The sequence below is a fragment of the Drosophila elegans genome, unplaced genomic scaffold, assembly GCF_018152505.1.
Source record: "Drosophila elegans isolate 14027-0461.03 unplaced genomic scaffold, ASM1815250v1 contig_208, whole genome shotgun sequence".
In the NCBI taxonomy this organism is placed as follows: Eukaryota; Metazoa; Arthropoda; class Insecta; order Diptera; family Drosophilidae; genus Drosophila; species Drosophila elegans.
Window position 1 is genome coordinate 15247641 of NW_024545578.1, and position 19025 is coordinate 15266665.

Genomic DNA, 19025 nt, shown 5'->3' on the forward strand with positions numbered 1-19025 from the left:
TTTCTTTTTTTTTGTGAGGGTCTGGGGGTCCGAGGATTGTCCTGGCGATAAGAAGGATAGACGGAGTGGGATCTGGGGATGGGGAGCAGGGATCAGGGATCACTAAGTGTAATACATCTAGATAAAAACGCTATATACAGACACACGAGTTAATAATAATAATATAACGCAGCTTGAGATAATAATAATAATAATAATAATAATAGATTTTGGTTAACAATAATACAATAATTAGGTTTTTTCTTTTGCCTTCCGCTTTCTCATCGCTCTACTACATTATTTTTTGTTTACTTTTCGTGTTTTTTTTTTGTTTTTTCTTTTTCGTTTCTTCCTTTCATCTTTGTTTTTTGTTTTTCCTTTTTTTGTTAACAAACTACCAATAACAAATTTTTACTAATTCAATTTAAGTTTTGTGTTTTTTGTTTTTTTTTTGTTGTTTTCTGTTTTTGTTTATCTCCTTGTTTGTTGTTTATAAATTATTGTTGTTGCTTTCCGGTTACCTTGTTGTTGCTGTTCCTGTGTATTAAATTAAAGGAAAATCTTGGTTTATCCTTTACCAATTCCTGGCGGTAAAACGGCCTATACGATGCCTCTAAATATATAGTTATTATTACACGTAAGTGTTATATATGCCTATATGTTTATGTTAATATGCAAGTGTTTTTTTTTTGATCCGGTTCCGGTTAGTAGAACGCTGATCCCAGTGGACTCTAGCCGTAGTCGCCGACGAAGCGTCCGTGCTTGTTGCTCCCGTTGTTGTTGTTGCTGCTGCTGCTGTTTTGGACCGCCGCCGCTGCTGCCGCCGCCTGGGCGGCCTTCTCTGCCAGCAGTGCCGCCTTCTGTTGCATGTAGGGATTAAAGTGTTGCATGTACATGGAGGCTGCTGCTGCCGCCGCATAGTTGTTGGCATAGTTGTTGCTCCTTTGGTTGTTGCTGCTGCTGCTGCCGCCATTATTACCGCTCCACTGTTGCTGGAGCTGTTTATGTTGCTGATGGTGTTGCTGTTGCTGCTGCTGTTGATGTTGTTGTTGCTGCTGCTGTTGATGTTGGTGTTGCTGCTGCTGTTGCTGGTGTTGGTGTTGCTGCTGCTGTTGGTGTTGCTGATGCTGCTGCCAGTAGCTCTGCTCCGACATATAATTGCTGGGATCGCCTTCTTTCTGATACAGATAAGAATTTAGCAGCGATTCACGTGCGGCGGCTGCGGCCGCCATCTGATTGTTTTGGAACATATTCTCCATGGCCGCCGCCGTAGGATAACAAAATTTATTGCTACTATTGTTGCTGTGGTTTTGATTGTTGGCTGCTGGAAGTTGTGGTTGCTGTTGCTGCTGCTGCTGCTTGGCCGAGACATGGTAATTGCTGTAGTCCTGCTGCTGCTGCTGTTGCTGCTGAAGTTGTTGATGTTGCTGCTGCTGTTGCTGCTCCTCGTAGCTGGCCGTTCTTGTTCCCGTTGCAGGTGCTGGCTCCTTGTGAGCCCGGCTTGACTGTCATTCGCCAGAGGCCGTCACCGTGGTCCACTGCCAAGGACTATTGTAGCCCTGCTTGGGATTGCTGGAAGAGAATAAATTGCAATTATTGAGAGTCCTATTTGATGGTACTAGTAGCAAACAGATTTAAATCAATCGGCTGTGAGGAATATCTCTTTTAACAAATACTCAGCCTTGGTGCCAAATGAAATGGTGCTTATGCTAGGAAAACAAATAAATTAAAAGGCTATTCATAGAACACAGCATATTGCTTTTTTTATTTTCATTACTTTTTTGAGGAAAACTCAGTCTATAATCAATCAAAAAGCAAAACAATACTCTATAGAAGATCAACAAAGGCGTTAAAAAAGATAAAAAGCCAATAAACAATCATATTACATGAAACCCTTTCGATTCACATAATCAAAGAGGAAAATGATTCATTCATCATAAAACTAGGAACACGCGCAGGGGTCAAATATCTTCAGGATAAATATAGCACTCTGCGTGGAAATATAATAGATAACAAATTAAATGAAGTTTTATCTGAATGAAATGTTCCAAAAAATAATTTTTTTTTTGCAGGCATCAGATATATTATATAACTCCCATAGGAACAATCGAAAAAATAAATAACAACAAAATATACAATGTCGTTGTTTTTAGATATATGCGAATATATTCGAATTATAATTGTGTTTTACTTTTTTAGAATAACGGTTTTAAATTGTTTAAAATCGACTATATCATATACCGACTGTATTCCAAAAAATGGGAAAAATAAATATAAACATTTTTAAAAAATTTTTTTGAATAGTGTTTGAGATATGACAATAGCTTACCATTTTAGAATTTACGGTTTAAAATTAAGCAATGAATGATTAAACACTTAAAAATCAAAATAAAGTCGCATAGTGTATAATATTTTATATTCCGAATAGCTGCAATGGTATAAAAACTTCCTCTTGCCAAAGTTTTCTATCTTTCTTCTTTTCTCTTTATATAGGGGACATCCACAAATCCCTAAGTCCTATCTCTTAAAGAAATTACTCACCTTCCGAAGAGGGGATGCCACAGCGCTGAGTTGGCATCCATTCCGGCTGCCGCCGCCGCATCCGCGAATTGTTGCTGCTGCTGATGCTGCTGTTGATGTTGCTGCTGGACATCCTGGGCTAGCATGTTACCCCGCTTCCGCTGCTGCTGGGATCCTCCCACTGGGTGCATCTGCTGCTTGGCCTGCTCGAGGGGATTGTAGGTGACGCAGGCCTTGCTGGAGCGCAGAGTGCGTCCGGTGCCGGCGTCCACCTTCACCTGATCCGGTGCCGATTTGTGCAGGGAGGGACGTCCTCGCATGCCATCGAACGGCACGTTCAGCAGGGGCACCACGTTCGCCTCCGGCTCCAGCAGATTCGAGAGCGATTTAATGGTCAGTCTGGGTTTGTGCTCCGCCGGCGCTGGCGCCGGAGCAGCAGGAGTGTTGGCCACCGGAGCAGCAGCAGCCGCAGTAGCAGCAGCAGCAACGGCAGCAACAGTGGCGGGCGGAGCAGCAGTTGTACTTGGAGCACCGGATGGTGGCTTGCATTCCGGTTCCCGTCGCGGCCGCTTATGCTCCTGGTGATGGGGATGATGCGAGGCGGCCGAGGATGTGGCTAATGATGAGGCGGCCTCCTTGGCGGCCTCCCAGTTGAGGAACTGCGGCAATTGCGGCTGCAGCAGCTTCTGCATGAGGGCCAATTCCACGGGATTGGTGAAGCCATTGAAGGCGTTCGATCCGCTGGCTGTGCTTTGATGCGGCGCAGGATGCGAAGGCGCAGGAGGAGGAGGATGAATAGGAGGAGGAGCTGCCACTGGAGTAGGAACCTTGCGCAGCGGCTGCTGCGGCTGCGACTGCTGCTCCTCCGTCGGCTTTTGCTTCATACAATGCTTGTACAGCTCGTCCAGATGCTGCAGTCCAAACTGGCTGTTGTACAGGGGCAGCAGATTGCTCATGAATTTCCGCTGCAGTCCCAGCGGATCCTTGATGGTCTTGAAGAACTCCTGCGACAGCTGGCCAAAGTAGGGAAGCCACAGCATCTGCTGCAACAGCGCCAGTGTGGTGGCATTCAGATCCGTGCTAAGGCTGCTATCGGCCGGCGATGGTGGAGTGGGGGCCACCGGAGGCGCAGCTGCCGGCGGTTTGGGCTGGGCCAGCACAGGTTTGGGCTGTGCCTGCTTGGGACTGGGACTGCGCGGCTTGCTGGGCACCACGATCACCGGATCCGGGTCCTTGGTCACCTTGGTCGCCTTGGCCGCCTGCTCCGATTCGGTTTGGAGGATGGCCTCAAGCTGCTCCATGGTGACCACCAGAATGTTGGGATTCTGGATGATCTCCGGATAGGCAAAGGCCTCGGGAAGACGCAACTCTGGCCGCGTGGTCAACAGCAGGGGAATCTCTCGCGCCGGCGAGGCCAACACTGCGCCCAGGCGATCCTTGGGCACGAGAATGGGATCGGGCACCTTCCACTGCGGATTGCTGATCAGCATCTTCAACTGGGTGAGCGCGTCCGGATCCTTGTCCAGCTTGATGCTGGCCTTGGGCCGCTTCTTCAGCGGCTGACTGGACTCCTCCTCGTCGTCCTCCTCGTCGTCAATGACGACCGTTTCGAGTTTGCCGTCGCGACCCGCCTTGCCCAGATCCATGGGCTCCGCCTGCTGCGGATTGTTGTTCAGCTTGAGGAACTGCTCCAGGATGAGATTTTTAATGGTTTCCGAGGTGGTCTCCACCTCGGCAGGTATGGAGTTGGCCGGCAACTGGAGGTCGCGGTCCGGAGATTTGAGTATATCCGAGCTGGAGGTCACCGCACACTGACTGCGCGATTCCGAGGGCGGACACACCTCCTCGCGCTTCTTGTAGCTCAGATCCTTGGGCGTCTCGTCCGCCGCGGTACCGGATTTATCCTTCTCCTTCTCTTTCTGCTTTTCCGGCGTCGGCGTGGGCGTGGGCGTTTGGGTCAGTTCCACGGTGGCCGGTGTGGGCGGTTGGGGCTCCGGCTCGGTGGCCACCGCCTCCTGTTGCTTCTCGAAGGCCTCGATGCCCAGGAAGAGCTCTCCGTTCAGTCCCTCGATCTCGCCGGCCTCGTTGAAGGACAGACACTTGGGCGCATCGTCGCTGTCCATGTTGAGAATGCTGGGCAGGTCCTTGTCAAGATCGGGCACACAGAAGGAGGTCAGTTCGTCGCCGGACGAGGAGGAGTTCTGCGGATTGTTCCCGGTGCTGCCGGTGTTGCTCTCCTGGACAAGATTATCCTCACAGCTGCGCTTGACCAGCGAGTCGAGAAGATCCGCCCCACTGCTGCCGTTGTCACTGGTGCAATTCTGGAGCAGATCGTCGGCATCGTCGAGCAGATCCTTCAGATTCTTGGCATTTGCATCGAAGCACTCAACATGCTCCGTTCCGGTCATTGGCTTGTCCTCCTCCGACTCCTCCGCCTCCTCCTCCTCCACATCCTCATCCTCCTCGGGAAGATGAGCATCTTCCTCGGGCAGCTGGACCAGGGCAAGATCTCCCTTGGGCAGGAACAGACCCGTCTTGGGACACAGCTGCATTTGCAGCGGCGAGGGCGTGGAGCTCTGATATGTGGGCGTGTTGGTCTTGGTGGCCTTGGTCGAGGCATTCGTCTCCTCGCTGTCCATCAAGCCATCGAAACAGGGCTCTTGGACAGGTGGCAGCACCACCACATCCTCGAGCACTGTGGTCAGGTGGCCATTCTGATGCGCTGCGGGATTGGCTTGCTGCTCCAACTGCAACTCCTCCTGATCCTGATCCTGATCATGATCCTCCTCTCCATCTTCGATTTCATCTGGCAATTGCGTGGCACTGTCATCCCAATCGTGCAGCAAACTCTGCGCCATGGAGGGCAGCTGCTGCTCCGCTTGCTCCTGATCCTGCTCATGCTCCTGCACCTGCTGCCGCTCCCGCTCCCGCTCGTGATCCTCTAGCTGTTCGAGCTCCTGGTGATGCTGCATCTGCATCTGCATGTGCATGTGGTCCTCCTCCTCCTCCAGTCGCTGCAGGTGCTGCTCCCGCTTGACCTTCATTAGGGGCGCGGCGGAGCCATGGAAGAATTTGACTATCCTAGTTGAGGAAGCATCTGTGCGCGGCATGGACCGCCAGCCATTCGTCGTCTTGGTCAGGCGTATCCTGTTCCGCTTGTCGTAGTCCTCGCAGCGCACCTCCACGATGCGTGTGTCGTCCTGTTTGACCCACAGGAAGATGGGATTGACGCTGGGCGTCGTCGGCGATGTGGTGGCTGCGGGCACGGCACCGGCACCGGCAATGGGAACTAATGGTTGTGGGGCAGTGGGAGTGGCTGCCACCGGCACCACCTTCTTCTCCTCCAGCTTCTGCTCCTCCCGAGCGCCGGTAGCCTTGGGCTTGGGACTTATACGCTTGGGTGCTGAAACTGTTGTTTTGGTTTCCAACTTCACGGCTGCTGCACGCGGCAATGATTTGGCTGCTGGCGGCTGCTCCTCCGCCAGTTGAGGCGCGTTTGGAGGCGCCGCTTTGGGATTCGGGTGTGCGGGAATGGGTGTGATGGCGGGTATAACTGGGATGGCTGCGATGGGAGCAGCCACTGCATCCGCACTGCACTTTGGTTCCGTTTTGATCTCGCGCAGCACATTCTTGTTGATGCGCGGCGTATTGGCCACCTTGAGGTGTCCGAACTTTTGCTTGGCCCTCGTGGCCTTGCCCCGTGCCCCCTTCCCCCGGCGCCGGGTGGTCTGCTCCTCGAAGACCAGAAAAATGTCGCGTGCCACTCTCCGGCGCTCCGATTTCCGGTGGCAAACCGGCGGAGCCGCCTCCAGTTCCTGCTTGATGTTATTGTTATTGTTGTTATTGCTCGCATTCGCCTCCGGCTGATGATGATGCTGTTGCTGTTGCTGATCCTGGCTAGCTGCTGCGCATTCACTTGGCCTGCAAGTGTTCCGGGGCATTTTACGACCGTATCCGTATTAGCTAGTGATCCGTGCTCCTGCTGCTGATGGTCATTTTTCCATTACCATTGGCTTGGTGTTTGGCTTTCCTATCCCTGCCACACAACAACAACAACGAGAACGACAACGACAACACTACCGTGCCCCCCGTATCGGGATTTTTCGGTCGCACCCCCCGCCCTCGCCACCTGCCACTTTTGATTGGGAGCAGCGTTCTGATTGGACAGCGGCCCAGGTGAAAAGCCTTCGCTACGGGGCTTCCAACTTCAGTCCGTTCGCATTGCCGCCGCGCACTTGCCGCTCCGCTCCAGCGTTTCTAATTCGATTAACTTCACTGGGGTATTCCAATTGGAGTTCCTATATGCCGTGCGCTATATGTTTTACGTTGACAAAATCAATGAATTTTGTATGTATATGTTTGCTTTCGATATGTTTTCATTTTCTGTTTTTGGCATATCGATTTTACATTTCGTATATCGATTCTACTTCTGGCACGTCGATATTCGATTTCTGTTAGAGTGCCAACCTGTTTTAAGAGCTTTTCTATCGCGCAGCCGCGAAATTTGAAATATATTTTGAACAACAGGAAATCATTTTTATTTAGAATCGTTGAAGAAACAATGTGTATTAATCAGAATCGGAATATAAATGATAAAATAGAATATCACTGCCAGTATCGAAGTCTGCAAATTTTGGGAAACCTACTTACAGATATTATATAAAACTTATGAGGGAGGAAATTATTAATTTGACTACAACTGAGTGTTAAATTCTGAAAAATATTATTAATTGCTTATTTTAGAAACGTCCTGAAACTTAGTATAAGGGTATTCAGCTAAAAAAAACTGTTCTTGATTTTATAAATGTGTGTAATTTAATTCTTTTTATAGAAGATTCAATATTTTTACATTTGTAACTTAAGTATTACGTTACATTAGTTTTATAAGTGTTTATAACAAAACTACTGTTCTGACCAAATTTAAGGTAAATTAAGGAACATTTTGTCACCATTGGTATTATTTTATATTATAAAGATAAAGCTATAATATACAGAAAAGCTGCAATCTATTGGCATCAACTTTTCTCAGTTGTATCGTTTCACTTCAGATTTTTTCGCATTGGGACTTTGCTTTTCCATTTTCCCCGAATTCTGCGGTGACAAAAAACATTATTTAAAAATTCAAATAACTAGTAACTAGACTTACCTATCGATGAGCAACTTAAGGGTGCTGCCCTTAAGGATAAGCAGCACAAACATATGTAATTATACCAAAGGCAGAATAAAAACACAATATTACTTTTACAAATATAACTGTCTGAATAACATTATATTTTTGCGTCAAATGCAAAATTTTAAGCAGGATCAAGGACTCGCCCATTATGACAAAGAGCCGCAAAATTTGAAGGTAATTGAACTATGGATATATAAATAGTATTAGGATTGTTACAAAATTTTAAATGTCTATGTTTAGCTCTTACTTCTCAATATAAATAGGGTAAATTGTTTGACTTTCCTCTTCACTTTCCAAATGTGAACAGCCGTCAGGACGAAGGTGCTAGAATCCGTGTTGGTCTATGATAGTAAATCCAGGAAGATGAGGTCCAGTCTAAGGATGAATAAATACTTTATGTAGTTTACTCTCTGTTTAAATGTTAATCGCAATAAAAACCACCTTTAACCGCGCAGTCAACAACAAATTAATTTTTACGCCGTTTAAGCTCCTGAGTTTAAAGATTTCATCAACATTTTTAAGATCATATTTTTGTTAAGGTTAATTTCCGTTTAAAGGAATCAAAAATATGCAATTTTCAATGGATTTTTTTCCCCAACACAGCGTTTTATTTTGCGACTCTCTGTCTTAATGGGCGTGTCTTTGATCATGCTTCTGATGGATTCTGCACATTTGCGCAGAAATATAATGTTATTCAGACAGTTATATTGATAAAAGTAATATTGCACTTTCATTCAGCCTTTGATGTGATTATGCTTGTGCTGCTTATCCTTAAGCGCAGCACCCTTAGGTTGCTGATGGACATTTTAAATATTATTTGAAAGATATATAAAGTTAGCAGCTCAAAAGACAAACCTCAAACATCGTGTAAGTATTTTTTCTCAGGTCGAGCAGGAAGTCGACAGTTCGGTGGGGCAACAAAACTTCCACAACTCCTAAAAGTAATACTCCTCAATAATGAAGACAGGAATTTTGAGTACATCTTATAACATATACCAGTTGTTGTTAACACTTGTCAAATGCGAGATATCGATGGTATCGTAACTAACTATTTGATATTGATATGCCGCACTATTACAAAATTGTAGATCTATAAACCTTCGTCACGGCGAGCTTGGCTCAACTGAAGTTCAATGGAGCTAGTACGCAGCTTATAAAGGTTTCCATCGAAAATGTTTGACTTTTCAAATCAACAGCAAAATAAACTCGTATTCCCTAAAGAATATATATATATATATTCTCGGCCGTTAGTGTCCGCAAGGGAATTTAAATGGCAAGAATCCAGAGTATAAAAAAACAACATTTGGCGTCTTTAAACAACCTCTCATATCGACTTATTCCCAGTACGCCAATAAAGCCTTTAGAAATATTTCTTGCGATTAGAAACTAACTTTTGTATGTTATTTACTGATGCATATGGGAATTGAAAAAAAATATTTCTTGTGATTAGAAAATTAATGATTTATTTATTTTTAATTTAAAACGAATATTTTTTATGTTTTTTATCAATGCATACGGCAATTAGATAATAATACAATCTTAAAGGAATTCTTACATGTAATTTAGATTTATTTTTACAATTTCGTTTTTAATTCAAAAGTTAGTTTTTTTTAAACAAAGTTCATTTTTCGAGTATTCCGCCAGTTGTGTGGAAAAGCGTTTTACTACACTACTGTTTGTAAAATGGAAAATTGGTTAGTTTGTTGAAAGAAATTCTAACCGGTAGAACAACAAAAGAAGCAACGATTGTCAGGTTAGTTACTAATTATTATTATAAGTATATAACATATTAAAAAAATGCATAAATTATTATATTTTAAAATAAATAACAATTACTGTAATCCCTCAAGTTGATTTTCAACTGGATTAAGTAAGGTGTTTGTTGTTAAGCCAAATTAATGATTTTGTGTGATTTTAAAGAAATAATTATGATATTATAATAATGTTGACCCGAAATTCCGGAATAGCTTTGAAAAATCAATTGGGGTCACTAGTTGCATTGTTTTTTTTTTTTTTGTTTTATTTTATTTGTTTTTTGATAGTTGCACTGTTGTTAAGAGCAACGGAGAAAATCAATCAATAATGTCCAATTGCCAGTAATTTGTGCATTGGCCAGGATGCAGAAATCGGGCTCCGACGAGGGAGCCACCTCTGCTGGCCAGCCGGATGAATCGCCGCCGGCTCCCTCCCAGAAATCCATCGATTCCGGCAACGGCGCCGAGTTTCAAATCAGTTTGAACGAGTTCCTAGAGTTTCTGAAACTATCCTGTCATGTGAACGACATGATAGCGAAGGCCGACATGGGGAAACCACACACCAGGGAGCCAGTGCCGCCAATGGAGGGCAGTGCCGCCACAGCCAAGAGAAGTTGCAAAAAGGACGAGTTCGACTTTGCCCACCTGGCGGACAATCCGCTGGTCAACGAGCTGCTCGGATTGCGACGTCCCTCAAGGAACGAGAGTCGCTCCAGTTTGCTCCAGGAGGCGAAGTCCAGTGTATTGCGTTCGGGACACACTCACCACAGCCGCACATCCCGTCCAGAGTCCACCTACCGGGGACTGCATCCCAAGTTGGGCGAGCAACTGGATGCGGCCATCAACGAGGGTGTCCTGGACTCGGTGTTGTCCTTCATATGCCCGGTTCCAATGCCCACTCAGCTCCAGAATGGCAGGTGTAAGCCCAAGCAACTGCAGCCGCCAACGAAGGAGCCACTTGCTCAGACATCGCCCACTCCCACGGCGAATCCAGTTCCACCTGCTGCTCCTCTGCCCACCGGTGCATCCAAATCCATGATGGAGCTGGGCCACTCGCATGCGCCGTTGTCTGCAGCCACTTCTTCGGTTCCGTGCCTCCAGCAGGTCCATCCCGGTGGGGATGCACTGCATCCGGATCAGATGACCAATAGCATGGTGCGAGCGCTGATCAAGGAGCCCATCCAAAAGCCTGTGGGTCTAAATGCCGGCAGACGCAAATCTCTACTGCTGGTTAAGGACAGCAAGCACGCCAGGCAGGAGAGGAAGGAGTAAGTACATAAATACTATTTATTTTTAACACTTTTTTTAGTTAATTATTATTTACTGTCGTACAATAATAAGGGGTAAACGAGTACAATATCGTTTAACTGTATGTAACAGATAGAAAGAAGCGTTTCCGCCCCTAAATTCTTGATCATTTACATATGTACATATATATAATATATATAATATATATTATATTATTTACCATTATTTTAAAAGTTATTAGCGTAGATGCCATCCGAGGGTAAATATTTTTTTTAATTTGTTAGCTAAGTAAGTAATAGTCTTGTTCTCTTTTATTTTGTGGTTCATAACGCAGAGACTGTGATATTTTTTAAAACCTATAAAGTACACTAAGAAAACACCAAAAAACCAAAATGACTTATGAATTATAAATATTACCCAAATTTTAAAAATAATGACCTAAAAAGTGTCAAAATTAAATTAAATTACCTTAACACAAGCGTTTGTAATTGTTTTTCAAAACTCAAAAAGAAAAGCCAAACTTTTTATTCGAAAATATATATTTCTTAAAGATTTCTTATTGACCCACGATTATTAAGCTAGTTTTTTTTCTGGTTTTAATTTTTAAAATTTAAGTTTTATAAAACTATACAATAATAGTATATTTTTAAAGGATTGCATTCTGATCCACCATACAATTTAAATTTTATTTTAAACTGCAAGTTAGCTTTATTTCTGGTTTTAACTATAAAACTAAATAAAAACTTATATCTTGAAAGACCCGAAGTGGTGATCCACGTCTGCGACGAGGTGAAGAACACTTCGAAGGACTTCACGTGCCCGCAACACCTGCTGGTGACCAAAATGGGTTACTTTGCGGACGTGACCGCTGGGCAACGGTTGGAGGAGATGGACATATCGGTGCACTGCGACATCCTGATCTTCGACTGGCTGATGAAGTGGATCAAGCACAGTGCCCAGAGCCAGGATCTGCCAGTTTCCGGCCAGAGCACCGGGCCGCAATTGGACGGGAATAATGTGGTGCCCATTTTGGTGTCGGCCAGCTTCCTGCAGATGGAACCGCTGCTGCTCGAGTGTCTGGCCTTCTGCCACGCCCATCTCAGCGAAGTGGTCCGCACCTCGACGAACCTGTCGTGCCTGAACGATGCCTTGGTCACCCGACTGGCGGCCATGTTCACCAATCTGGAGCTGGAGATGGTGCGGGACAAGAAGGAGCGGGTCACGCCGCGTCTGTGGACCAAGCTGATACAGTCCCTCTGCGAACCGGATCCGGAGGCGCTGAGGGGACATTTCTACAGCATGTCCGGTCTATTCCGCTGCTCGCGCTGCTTCAACTGCGTGACCAACACCATGAAGTCCTATGTGAGCTGTGTGCCCAGCAACATCCGGCTGAACCGCTGGGGTCAGCTGATGAGCCACCATGTGCGGGACACCAACTGGGATCTGAACGTCTACATCGTTCAGTTGTTCAAGGAGCTCAAGTCGTGGCGGAAAGTCTACTGGAAACTGTGGGGTCACTGCCACTATCTCTACTGCTGCACCTGCGAGGCCCATTTTCCGGTCTACCAGATGCACTGGTGTCGCTTCCATCCGGAGTCGCCCAACTTCCTGGGACCCGTGGGAAATGCCGGACCCGCCGGACGCTTTTCCTGCTGCGGTCAGCAGGCCTTCCGTTACGAAACGCTGCCGGGACCAAATGTTTGTATTAATTAAGTTACAGATTTTATTTAAATTCTATGACTAGGGTTTGGTTTCTCAATGTGATGTTAGTCTTTGAAATTCAGATTATTTGCTGTTTAGGAAAACATGTTTTTATTGATTTAGATGAATTTTGTAAGGTTCGTTTTAGGTTTATCTTTAAGTTTTATTGCTGTTTTTTTAATAATACCAATACCAATTTACATATTTTGTCAACACTATAACTAACAAAGCTTTTATATCTGTGTATACATTTCCATTTATTGTTTAGATAGGGTTTTACATTTACATTTAGAAATGGGAATTTTATCGGCAAAGATAATTACCCTTTGTGTTTTATATGTTTTGGATTTCTGATAAATTAAATTACATTTAGAAGTAGTGCTTTATCGGAAAAGATGTGGGTTTACATGTTTTAAGTTATGATTAAAATTCGATTTTTAACTACATTTTTAAAAGTATTCGATTTTTAACTATGTACATTGTACATCTTATCTGCAGGTTACTTAATCGTAACCGAATTTGAGAAATGTGATTCGAATAGTTATTTCTGTGAATACTTTCAGGGCTGCCAGTTCCGCGAGCACAGCGTGCTGGTGGAGACGGATCGCGAGCGGGCCATTCTGGCCATTGCCCAGTTGGTGGGCGAGAACTATGCGCTGTGCGAACAGGCACCGCTGCGGATCCAGGAACTGGCTGCCGCCGGCGAGATCAGTCCCAGCTGGCAGGGGATCTCCCTGACGCCCCAGAGATGTCGCCAGGGCCTGCTGCCGCAGCTCTGCATGGACAGTGTGCTGAAGAGGGGTGAGTAGATGGTTACCCGAACACGAGTCCTATGTGTGTCCTATGTCCCAATCCCTGATCGGCAGTGACCAACCACCGGGTGAGCCGACGGATGCGCGGATCGCGCTACCAAATGGACACCAGCACCGATTCCGAGACGACGTCGACCAGTGAGGATGATGCCCGTTGCCTGCGTCCGCGCATGCGCAACGTTCACGATGACGACGAGGATTACAGCTCCAGTAGTGATGGCTGCGAGTCGGAGCACCGTCCACCACCTAGGAAAACACGTGGCAAAAAGTCACGAAAGCGGTAAGTTTACAAAACACCAAAATAAGCATATATATATATAATACATATCTGAACTATATAACCAGTCCCACCGATGTGTCGGGCCGTTTTTGGTCCGGTGAGCTGTCGGCACGCAGCAACCAGGATCATCAGCGTGACTTCGAGGAGAAGATCATGAAGCAGGTGGCCAACTACGTGACCAAGAAGACGGGAACGGATCAGTGTCTGGTGCAGAATGCCCAACCGCTGGGCGGCTCCTATGTGCGCCTGGAATCCGAGTGGAAGGAGATGCTCAAGCAGCGCCACAGCCATCACAATGTCCAGGGAACCAATGCCGCTGGCCTCTCGTTGCCCCAGAGCAGCAACACTTGCTTGGGATCCGCCATTGCAACTGGTGGATCCTCCGTGTCCGTCATGTCCAAGCAGAAGCACAAGTAGAGATTCGTTTTCGAGTAGAGATGTTCATTGTATTCGCCGGCAGAGTTCGTAGACCAAATGTTTAGTCACAGATTATTAGTAAAATCTTTAGTGCAAATCATAAATATTCAAATGAAAATGTAGAAAAAAATTAATTAATTGAAAATTTAGAAAAATATACATATATATGATTATATTGCATCTTAATAATGGTAGACATTGTATAAATAACATGGAGAATTTGTCATCTTACGGTTTTTATATTTGGTTTGTAAATTTGGATTTTATTTAAGTTTTTAAATTGCATAAGACAAATATTTTTATAGTTTCAAGTTAACGTAAATTACATTTTTCATTTTCAGTCTACTACATATTTTACAAAAATCTATTTAAAGTTTGCAGCCAGTCTTCCACAAACTAAAATCATAACTTCCTCATTTAGCATTTCTTAATATTTGTTTATTTATTTATTTATTTAACTTAACGCAATTTACAAAGACTTCGATTTGTTATACACTTCTCATGTTCGCATTACATGTTTTAAATCATTTTTGTTTGTGGTACAAATAAGGGTTGAAATGGAGAAAACAGTGTTATTAAAAGGCCAGCAAATAAATGCGACTGCACGTAATAAAATGAAATGGAACCCTGGGTTCAATTGCAAAACACATGCTTGAGAGGCGGGCCTTAGATTCAACCTTTTGGTGGCCCATCCAGCGTCAAAAGGTGCACAATAAGCATACAGAAATACGGAACAAAAATATATTGGTATAATTACGGGGCAATGCAATTTTGTGGACAAAATCTACGATAATCGTTTTGTGGGCAATGTGTGGGTCTACTAGAATTTAGCATTGTTGCCGAACTGAAAATTTAATGTTGAAGTTGCTGGTGTAGCCGCCGCCGAGAATGGTACTGGTGATTGTGCGGCTGGGACAAGCTAACTAAACAGACCCTCCGTGGCCTTCTCCAGGTTCCAGTTCTCCTTGGAGAGCACGGCGCGCGCCTCATGCTCGTCGATGCCCATGTCCTTGAGACGTTGGATCTTTGAATCACAATCGGGAAAGGTGTGCGGACCGCCCGCGTACGCGTTCGTCCAGTGCTTGGCGGTCAGCAGGAACAGATCGTACTTGTCCTTGAACTGATATGCCACCACGGCGTCCTGCGGATCGTCCGGCTCGGCGGCAGCCAGGAGCGCCTGCAGGGACAGCAGCACAGTGCGCAGTGTCATCGCCGCGGCCCAGTTGTCCTTCAGGATGTCCAGGCAGATGGCTCCCGTCACCGACGAAATGTTCGGGTGCCAGATGCGCGTTATGAAGCGTACCTAAAAGCAATTTGTAGTTTAGAGCTGACTTTATTTATAAAGTTATAAAATAGCTTTAATTTAACTTAGTTTTAATCAGTTGTTTTCTTACTGTTTATGTTTGGCATCATTTCTATTGCAACTCTATAAAAATCCTTAGCTTTTCTAGATTCAATGCTGAATATATATTGATCTTTGTTGTATCTTTTTAATGTTTTGTTTTTCTTTCTTTTTAAATATATATTAAAAAACGACTATAATTATTTTCATTTTGTATTCTATTGAATAAAATTCGGTAATTTTTGAAACTAGTTTATAGCTTAACTTTAGTTTAATTTGATTGTAAAAATGTACAAAATTTACAACTTTTATTAAACCAATTTTAAATCGTAAGTAGAGAATTATATAAACTAACATTAGTTTAAGAATTTAATTGCTATTATCAGATTTTCTTAAAAATTAAAAAAAAGGCTTATCACAAATGTCATAGTTGTAGCATACTAATTTAAAAAAAAAACTCTCCCGAGTTGAAATATTTTATAGTTGCCCTTGAGGTGTACTAACCTTTGGCGGATTGAAGGGATATGTCTCGGGCACCTTGATCTCCAGGACGAACTTGCCGCCCTCGTAGGGCGTGTCAGGCGGACCGGCGATCTCGCCGCGCAGCTCCGTCCAACTGTCGTTGACCAGTTCGATTTTGATGGAACACTGGACGATCTGTCAGGGAATACAAGTGAGTAGTACAAATCAGTGCGGTCGGTGTTTACATTTTGCTCTACAAGTCACAGCTATTGTACATATGTATAACTAGCTCGAACCAAGAAGCGCGCCAAAAAATGGAACCAAAGACCGCGGACGTGGACCCCACACCCCGCAGCACCATTAGGGGTGGTGGTGCTGCAGCTGGCGATGCCAAGGGAACGGGTAAGTGTGGTGTCCTTGGTCCTCGAAAACTCACCTCCTCGCTGCGCATCACCTCCTTGAACTCCCGTTTGATCCGCGACACTGCCATGTTCGCCATGATGGTTCTTCTGTTTCCAACTCTCTTCTCTTCTCTGTTCTGTTCTCTGTTCCCTGTTATCCGCTCTCCGTTCTCCTTACTCCGCCTCTCCTCTTCGCCGTTCTCTTCCCTGTTTCTGTTGTTGTTGGCCCTGTGCAATTTTGCGGATTTGGATTTTGTGATGCGTTGCGTAAATTACACCTGGTTGATATCCACTCCAAGGTCGCTCCACTCGATCGCTTTTCGGGATTGTCGAGGCAAGGAGCTCGACCAGCACACAATAAATAATAAGCTCAATATCCGAAATTTATCGAAACTGACTTTTGCTCAGCACGTCTATTTTGCTGTGCTATTTTTTTTTTTTTTTTTTTTTTTGTTTAGTGTGGCTGCAGCGCCGCATGACAAAAATTCTGAAAGCTCTTTTATCGATTGTCCAATCGATAGGGATTCTGAAAGTTGGCGGCAAAAATTCGACACGAATTCTAAAATTATGTTTTTAAATGTATCTTTCTGAAAGTAATTATAAAGAATTTTGCCAGAAATATTTTTAAAGAATTCCATAACCATTTAATTCTGCTCTTTATTTTACTAAACTTCAAAGGTCTGTTCTACAAATTCAAAAAATGTATATAAAGTTACTAATTTATTTTCATAATCCATACTAATCCAAGTTATGCTTTATCTATTTTGTATCAATTTTGTTTTAGTTTTATATATAGTGTTGGGAATTAAAAATTTTTTTTTTTAATAAATCATCCAATATTTTTGTTACAAAATTATTGATTTATTTCGCCATTAAATTTAAACATAACAATAATACATAAAAATTAACAATTATATTAATACTGATATGAATTTATACATTTTCTGCCAGCTATACATATTAACAAATACATGCTTGGGTTTTAAAAAAAAAAGAGTATCTTTCAACTCATCTTTCAGACTTCTAAATTTTCATTCTTCTTTTTAAATCTTTGAGATTTTTGTGTAGGGTCTAGCCTCCCAAGAATGTAATATTTTAAACATTAATGCAACAACCACAAGACTTAAATAAACATTTGCATGACTTTTCGAAGAACATAAAATCAATAAGGAATGTGGCGCCTAGTAGAACCGCTTTTAGATCCACATCCATGTTCTTTGGAAAGGTGATTCCGAACATATCCGCATCCGTTAAGAACTCACGACCAAGTCCGGACCATTGCTTTGAAATCCTGCCGACATTTTCACCGTCTAGATCAACCACCTGGTCAACAATTAAAATTATTAATTTTTTAAAAAAATATCATCCAGAAACCCACATTAAAGTCCACATTGCAGCAGACCGAGCAAAAGCACATAGGTCCTTCGATGCGTAAAACGAGGTCGCCACTTCGGTTGAGGATGCGGAAGGAGGGTCGACAAACAGACCACTCCTCCTGAATACTACCGATCACATTTCCGGGTGGTGCCGAGATCTCGATGCTGTGCAGGCAGCAGGGAAAACAGACGGAGGAGCAGCCTAAAGACCTATGAAGATGAATTACCTCTTCCTTCAGATAGTTATCAAACACCTTTATATGGAAGGGTCTTTCGGGACAGCAGTTACGGGTGCAGCAGTTGGTGTCCTCCACCGCATAGAACACTTTTTGTCCCAACGCGTTTTGGATGGAGTAACGGTTGTTGGTCTCAAATCCGGTAAAGGCCTCAAAAAATTCCACCTTTTGCTTGACCAAAAGCTGATCGATGATCTGAAGGTACTCCAATCCACTTGTACTGCTTGGTATTACATTTTTCCAGTCTCCAGTTAGTTCACCCCGTGCCATTCCAGTGCCTATTCCAGGTTGAGTGACTATGGGTAGCTGTTTTGGGGACCCTGGAGGAGATCCTACCAAAGGGTGAAGTTGTTCCACAGGATATCCTTTAATAGTGTCGACCAATGGTATACTGATTCCATCACCAACTTGGTTTGCTTTTCCATCTTCACAAGACGGAACCTCTACTGAGGATGGCACAGATATGGAACTCATGGGCGGTTCTTTTGGAGATCTAAGTATGCTGCTACAAATACGAAAGAAAAAGTAGCAAGTAAATTAATGCAACAAACTTAACACCGGTTAGCTAGATTAGTATTTTAGGAAGATTAAAATTGATAAGGTCCATTTACTGTACGACGGCCTAGCGACCTACTCAAGTAAAGTTTTCTGATTCGAACCTGTTTTTGATATCGGATAAAAAACCTCCAGCCATAACCCCATATACCATCGCTTCCATTAGCCGCAGCTTTTCATTGGCACAGAGCTAAGGTTATTTTCCATTGCGTCTCTGATCTTGAACACCGAATACATAAAACTTATAGAACCAAACCAGCATTAATCTGAGTTCTTGTGACCTCAGTATTATGGTTCCATTACGCTCACCTGCCTTGTCTGCGGTCGGAAATTTGAAACTAGTTTTGCCTCCTCTAAACAAAAATAAGAAGTTTATTTTTTTAAGGCGTAGGCCTCTCTTGGCAACAGTCCGAAAATAATAGACAACCATAAATATGCGGCAAAAGATCTTGGGTTTATAGAAGGTATTGCTGGGGGAAAGCGGGTATATGAGGATACATTTACATATGTACATATTAAATATGTACATATTAAAAGGTTAACATTTTCTTTAAAAAAAAATGTTTAACCTGCCTTAAGTTTATATGTACGTTATTTTGTGATTTTAAACATTTGTACTAATTTCAATTGAATTGTACAAAATAACGATTTAATTAATATTTGCGGACTGCTTATAGGGTATGCTCCCTGCCCGGAAAACCTTCTACTCGTCATTCTCTTTTACAGCCGAAATTCACGTTTCGCACAACAGACATGGCGATCGAGAAAA

General features: G+C 43.9%; 4 protein-coding genes and 1 long non-coding RNA gene across 10 annotated transcripts; 1 reads left to right on the plus strand and 4 right to left on the minus strand.

The window, feature by feature from the left end:
• Window positions 1-448: 448 nt before the first annotated feature.
• LOC108150273 (titin) lies at window positions 449-6881 on the minus strand. The gene is made up of 2 exons (XM_017278359.2): window positions 2521-6881; window positions 449-1551 (listed from the first exon to the last, which is right to left on the minus strand). Exons 1-2 carry the CDS (start codon window positions 6438-6440, stop codon window positions 1488-1490), a joined length of 3984 nt encoding a protein of 1327 aa, XP_017133848.1. The 5' UTR covers window positions 6441-6881; the 3' UTR covers window positions 449-1487.
• A 239-nt stretch (window positions 6882-7120) lies between these two features.
• On the minus strand, window positions 7121-8779 carry LOC108150170. Of its 3 annotated transcripts, XR_005977206.1 has the most exons (6): window positions 8669-8779; window positions 8528-8607; window positions 8114-8466; window positions 7920-8047; window positions 7646-7855; window positions 7121-7590 (listed from the first exon to the last, which is right to left on the minus strand). It is a non-coding gene; the product is annotated as an uncharacterized LOC108150170 (long non-coding RNA). The 3 variants fall into 3 exon arrangements; XR_001774659.2 differs by having other exon boundaries at window positions 8528-8779; XR_005977205.1 differs by lacking the exon at window positions 8114-8466 and having other exon boundaries at window positions 8528-8779.
• A 995-nt stretch (window positions 8780-9774) lies between these two features.
• LOC108150207 (uncharacterized protein KIAA1841 homolog) lies at window positions 9775-14057 on the plus strand. Its single transcript, XM_017278219.1, has 5 exons — window positions 9775-10694; window positions 11433-12372; window positions 12939-13176; window positions 13242-13467; window positions 13533-14057. The coding sequence occupies exons 1-5, from the start codon at window positions 9790-9792 to the stop codon at window positions 13882-13884; spliced, it is 2661 nt and encodes an 886-aa protein (XP_017133708.1). The 5' UTR covers window positions 9775-9789; the 3' UTR covers window positions 13885-14057.
• Window positions 14058-14300: 243 nt separating this feature from the next.
• LOC108150212 (ubiquitin-conjugating enzyme E2-22 kDa) lies at window positions 14301-16540 on the minus strand. Its single transcript, XM_017278231.2, has 3 exons — window positions 16125-16540; window positions 15731-15883; window positions 14301-15187 (listed from the first exon to the last, which is right to left on the minus strand). Exons 1-3 carry the CDS (start codon window positions 16185-16187, stop codon window positions 14804-14806), a joined length of 600 nt encoding a protein of 199 aa, XP_017133720.1. The 5' UTR covers window positions 16188-16540; the 3' UTR covers window positions 14301-14803.
• A 432-nt stretch (window positions 16541-16972) lies between these two features.
• LOC108150210 (phospholipid scramblase 2-like) lies at window positions 16973-18693 on the minus strand. Of its 4 annotated transcripts, none has more exons than XM_017278226.2 (4): window positions 18566-18691; window positions 18361-18475; window positions 17468-18206; window positions 16973-17412 (listed from the first exon to the last, which is right to left on the minus strand). In XM_017278226.2, the coding sequence occupies exons 2-4, from the start codon at window positions 18417-18419 to the stop codon at window positions 17185-17187; spliced, it is 1026 nt and encodes a 341-aa protein (XP_017133715.1). In that variant the 5' UTR covers window positions 18420-18475; window positions 18566-18691; the 3' UTR covers window positions 16973-17184. The 4 variants fall into 4 exon arrangements, with proteins under 4 accessions (XP_017133715.1, XP_017133717.1, XP_017133716.1 ...); XM_017278229.2 differs by having other exon boundaries at window positions 17256-17399; window positions 18566-18693; XM_017278228.2 differs by lacking the exon at window positions 18361-18475 and having other exon boundaries at window positions 17468-18203; window positions 18566-18690.
• Window positions 18694-19025: the final 332 nt, after the last annotated feature.

What these genes read in the sequence shown, in the direction of transcription:
- LOC108150207 (XM_017278219.1), top strand. Translation starts at nt 9,790, where the DNA reads ATGCAGAAATCGGGCTCCGACGAGGGAGCCACCTCTGCTGGCCAGCCG. An exon ending in GGACAGTGTGCTGAAGAGGG is followed by an intron (nt 13,177 to 13,241) that starts GTGAGTAGATGG and finishes CCTGATCGGCAG; the next exon opens with TGACCAACCACCGGGTGAGC. An exon ending in GGCAAAAAGTCACGAAAGCG is followed by an intron (nt 13,468 to 13,532) that starts GTAAGTTTACAA and finishes CTATATAACCAG; the next exon opens with TCCCACCGATGTGTCGGGCC.
- LOC108150212 (XM_017278231.2), bottom strand. Translation starts at nt 16,187, where the DNA reads ATGGCGAACATGGCAGTGTCGCGGATCAAACGGGAGTTCAAGGAGGTG. An exon ending in AGGTGATGCGCAGCGAGGAG is followed by an intron (nt 15,884 to 16,124) that starts GTGAGTTTTCGA and finishes ATTCCCTGACAG; the next exon opens with ATCGTCCAGTGTTCCATCAA. An exon ending in ATCCCTTCAATCCGCCAAAG is followed by an intron (nt 15,188 to 15,730) that starts GTTAGTACACCT and finishes AATTGCTTTTAG; the next exon opens with GTACGCTTCATAACGCGCAT.
- LOC108150210 (XM_017278226.2), bottom strand. Translation starts at nt 18,419, where the DNA reads ATGGAAGCGATGGTATATGGGGTTATGGCTGGAGGTTTTTTATCCGAT. An exon ending in TTATCCGATATCAAAAACAG is followed by an intron (nt 18,207 to 18,360) that starts GTTCGAATCAGA and finishes TCGTATTTGTAG; the next exon opens with CAGCATACTTAGATCTCCAA. An exon ending in GCTGCAATGTGGACTTTAAT is followed by an intron (nt 17,413 to 17,467) that starts GTGGGTTTCTGG and finishes ATTGTTGACCAG; the next exon opens with GTGGTTGATCTAGACGGTGA.
- LOC108150273 (XM_017278359.2), bottom strand. Translation starts at nt 6,440, where the DNA reads ATGCCCCGGAACACTTGCAGGCCAAGTGAATGCGCAGCAGCTAGCCAG. An exon ending in TGGCATCCCCTCTTCGGAAG is followed by an intron (nt 1,552 to 2,520) that starts GTGAGTAATTTC and finishes ATTCTCTTCCAG; the next exon opens with CAATCCCAAGCAGGGCTACA.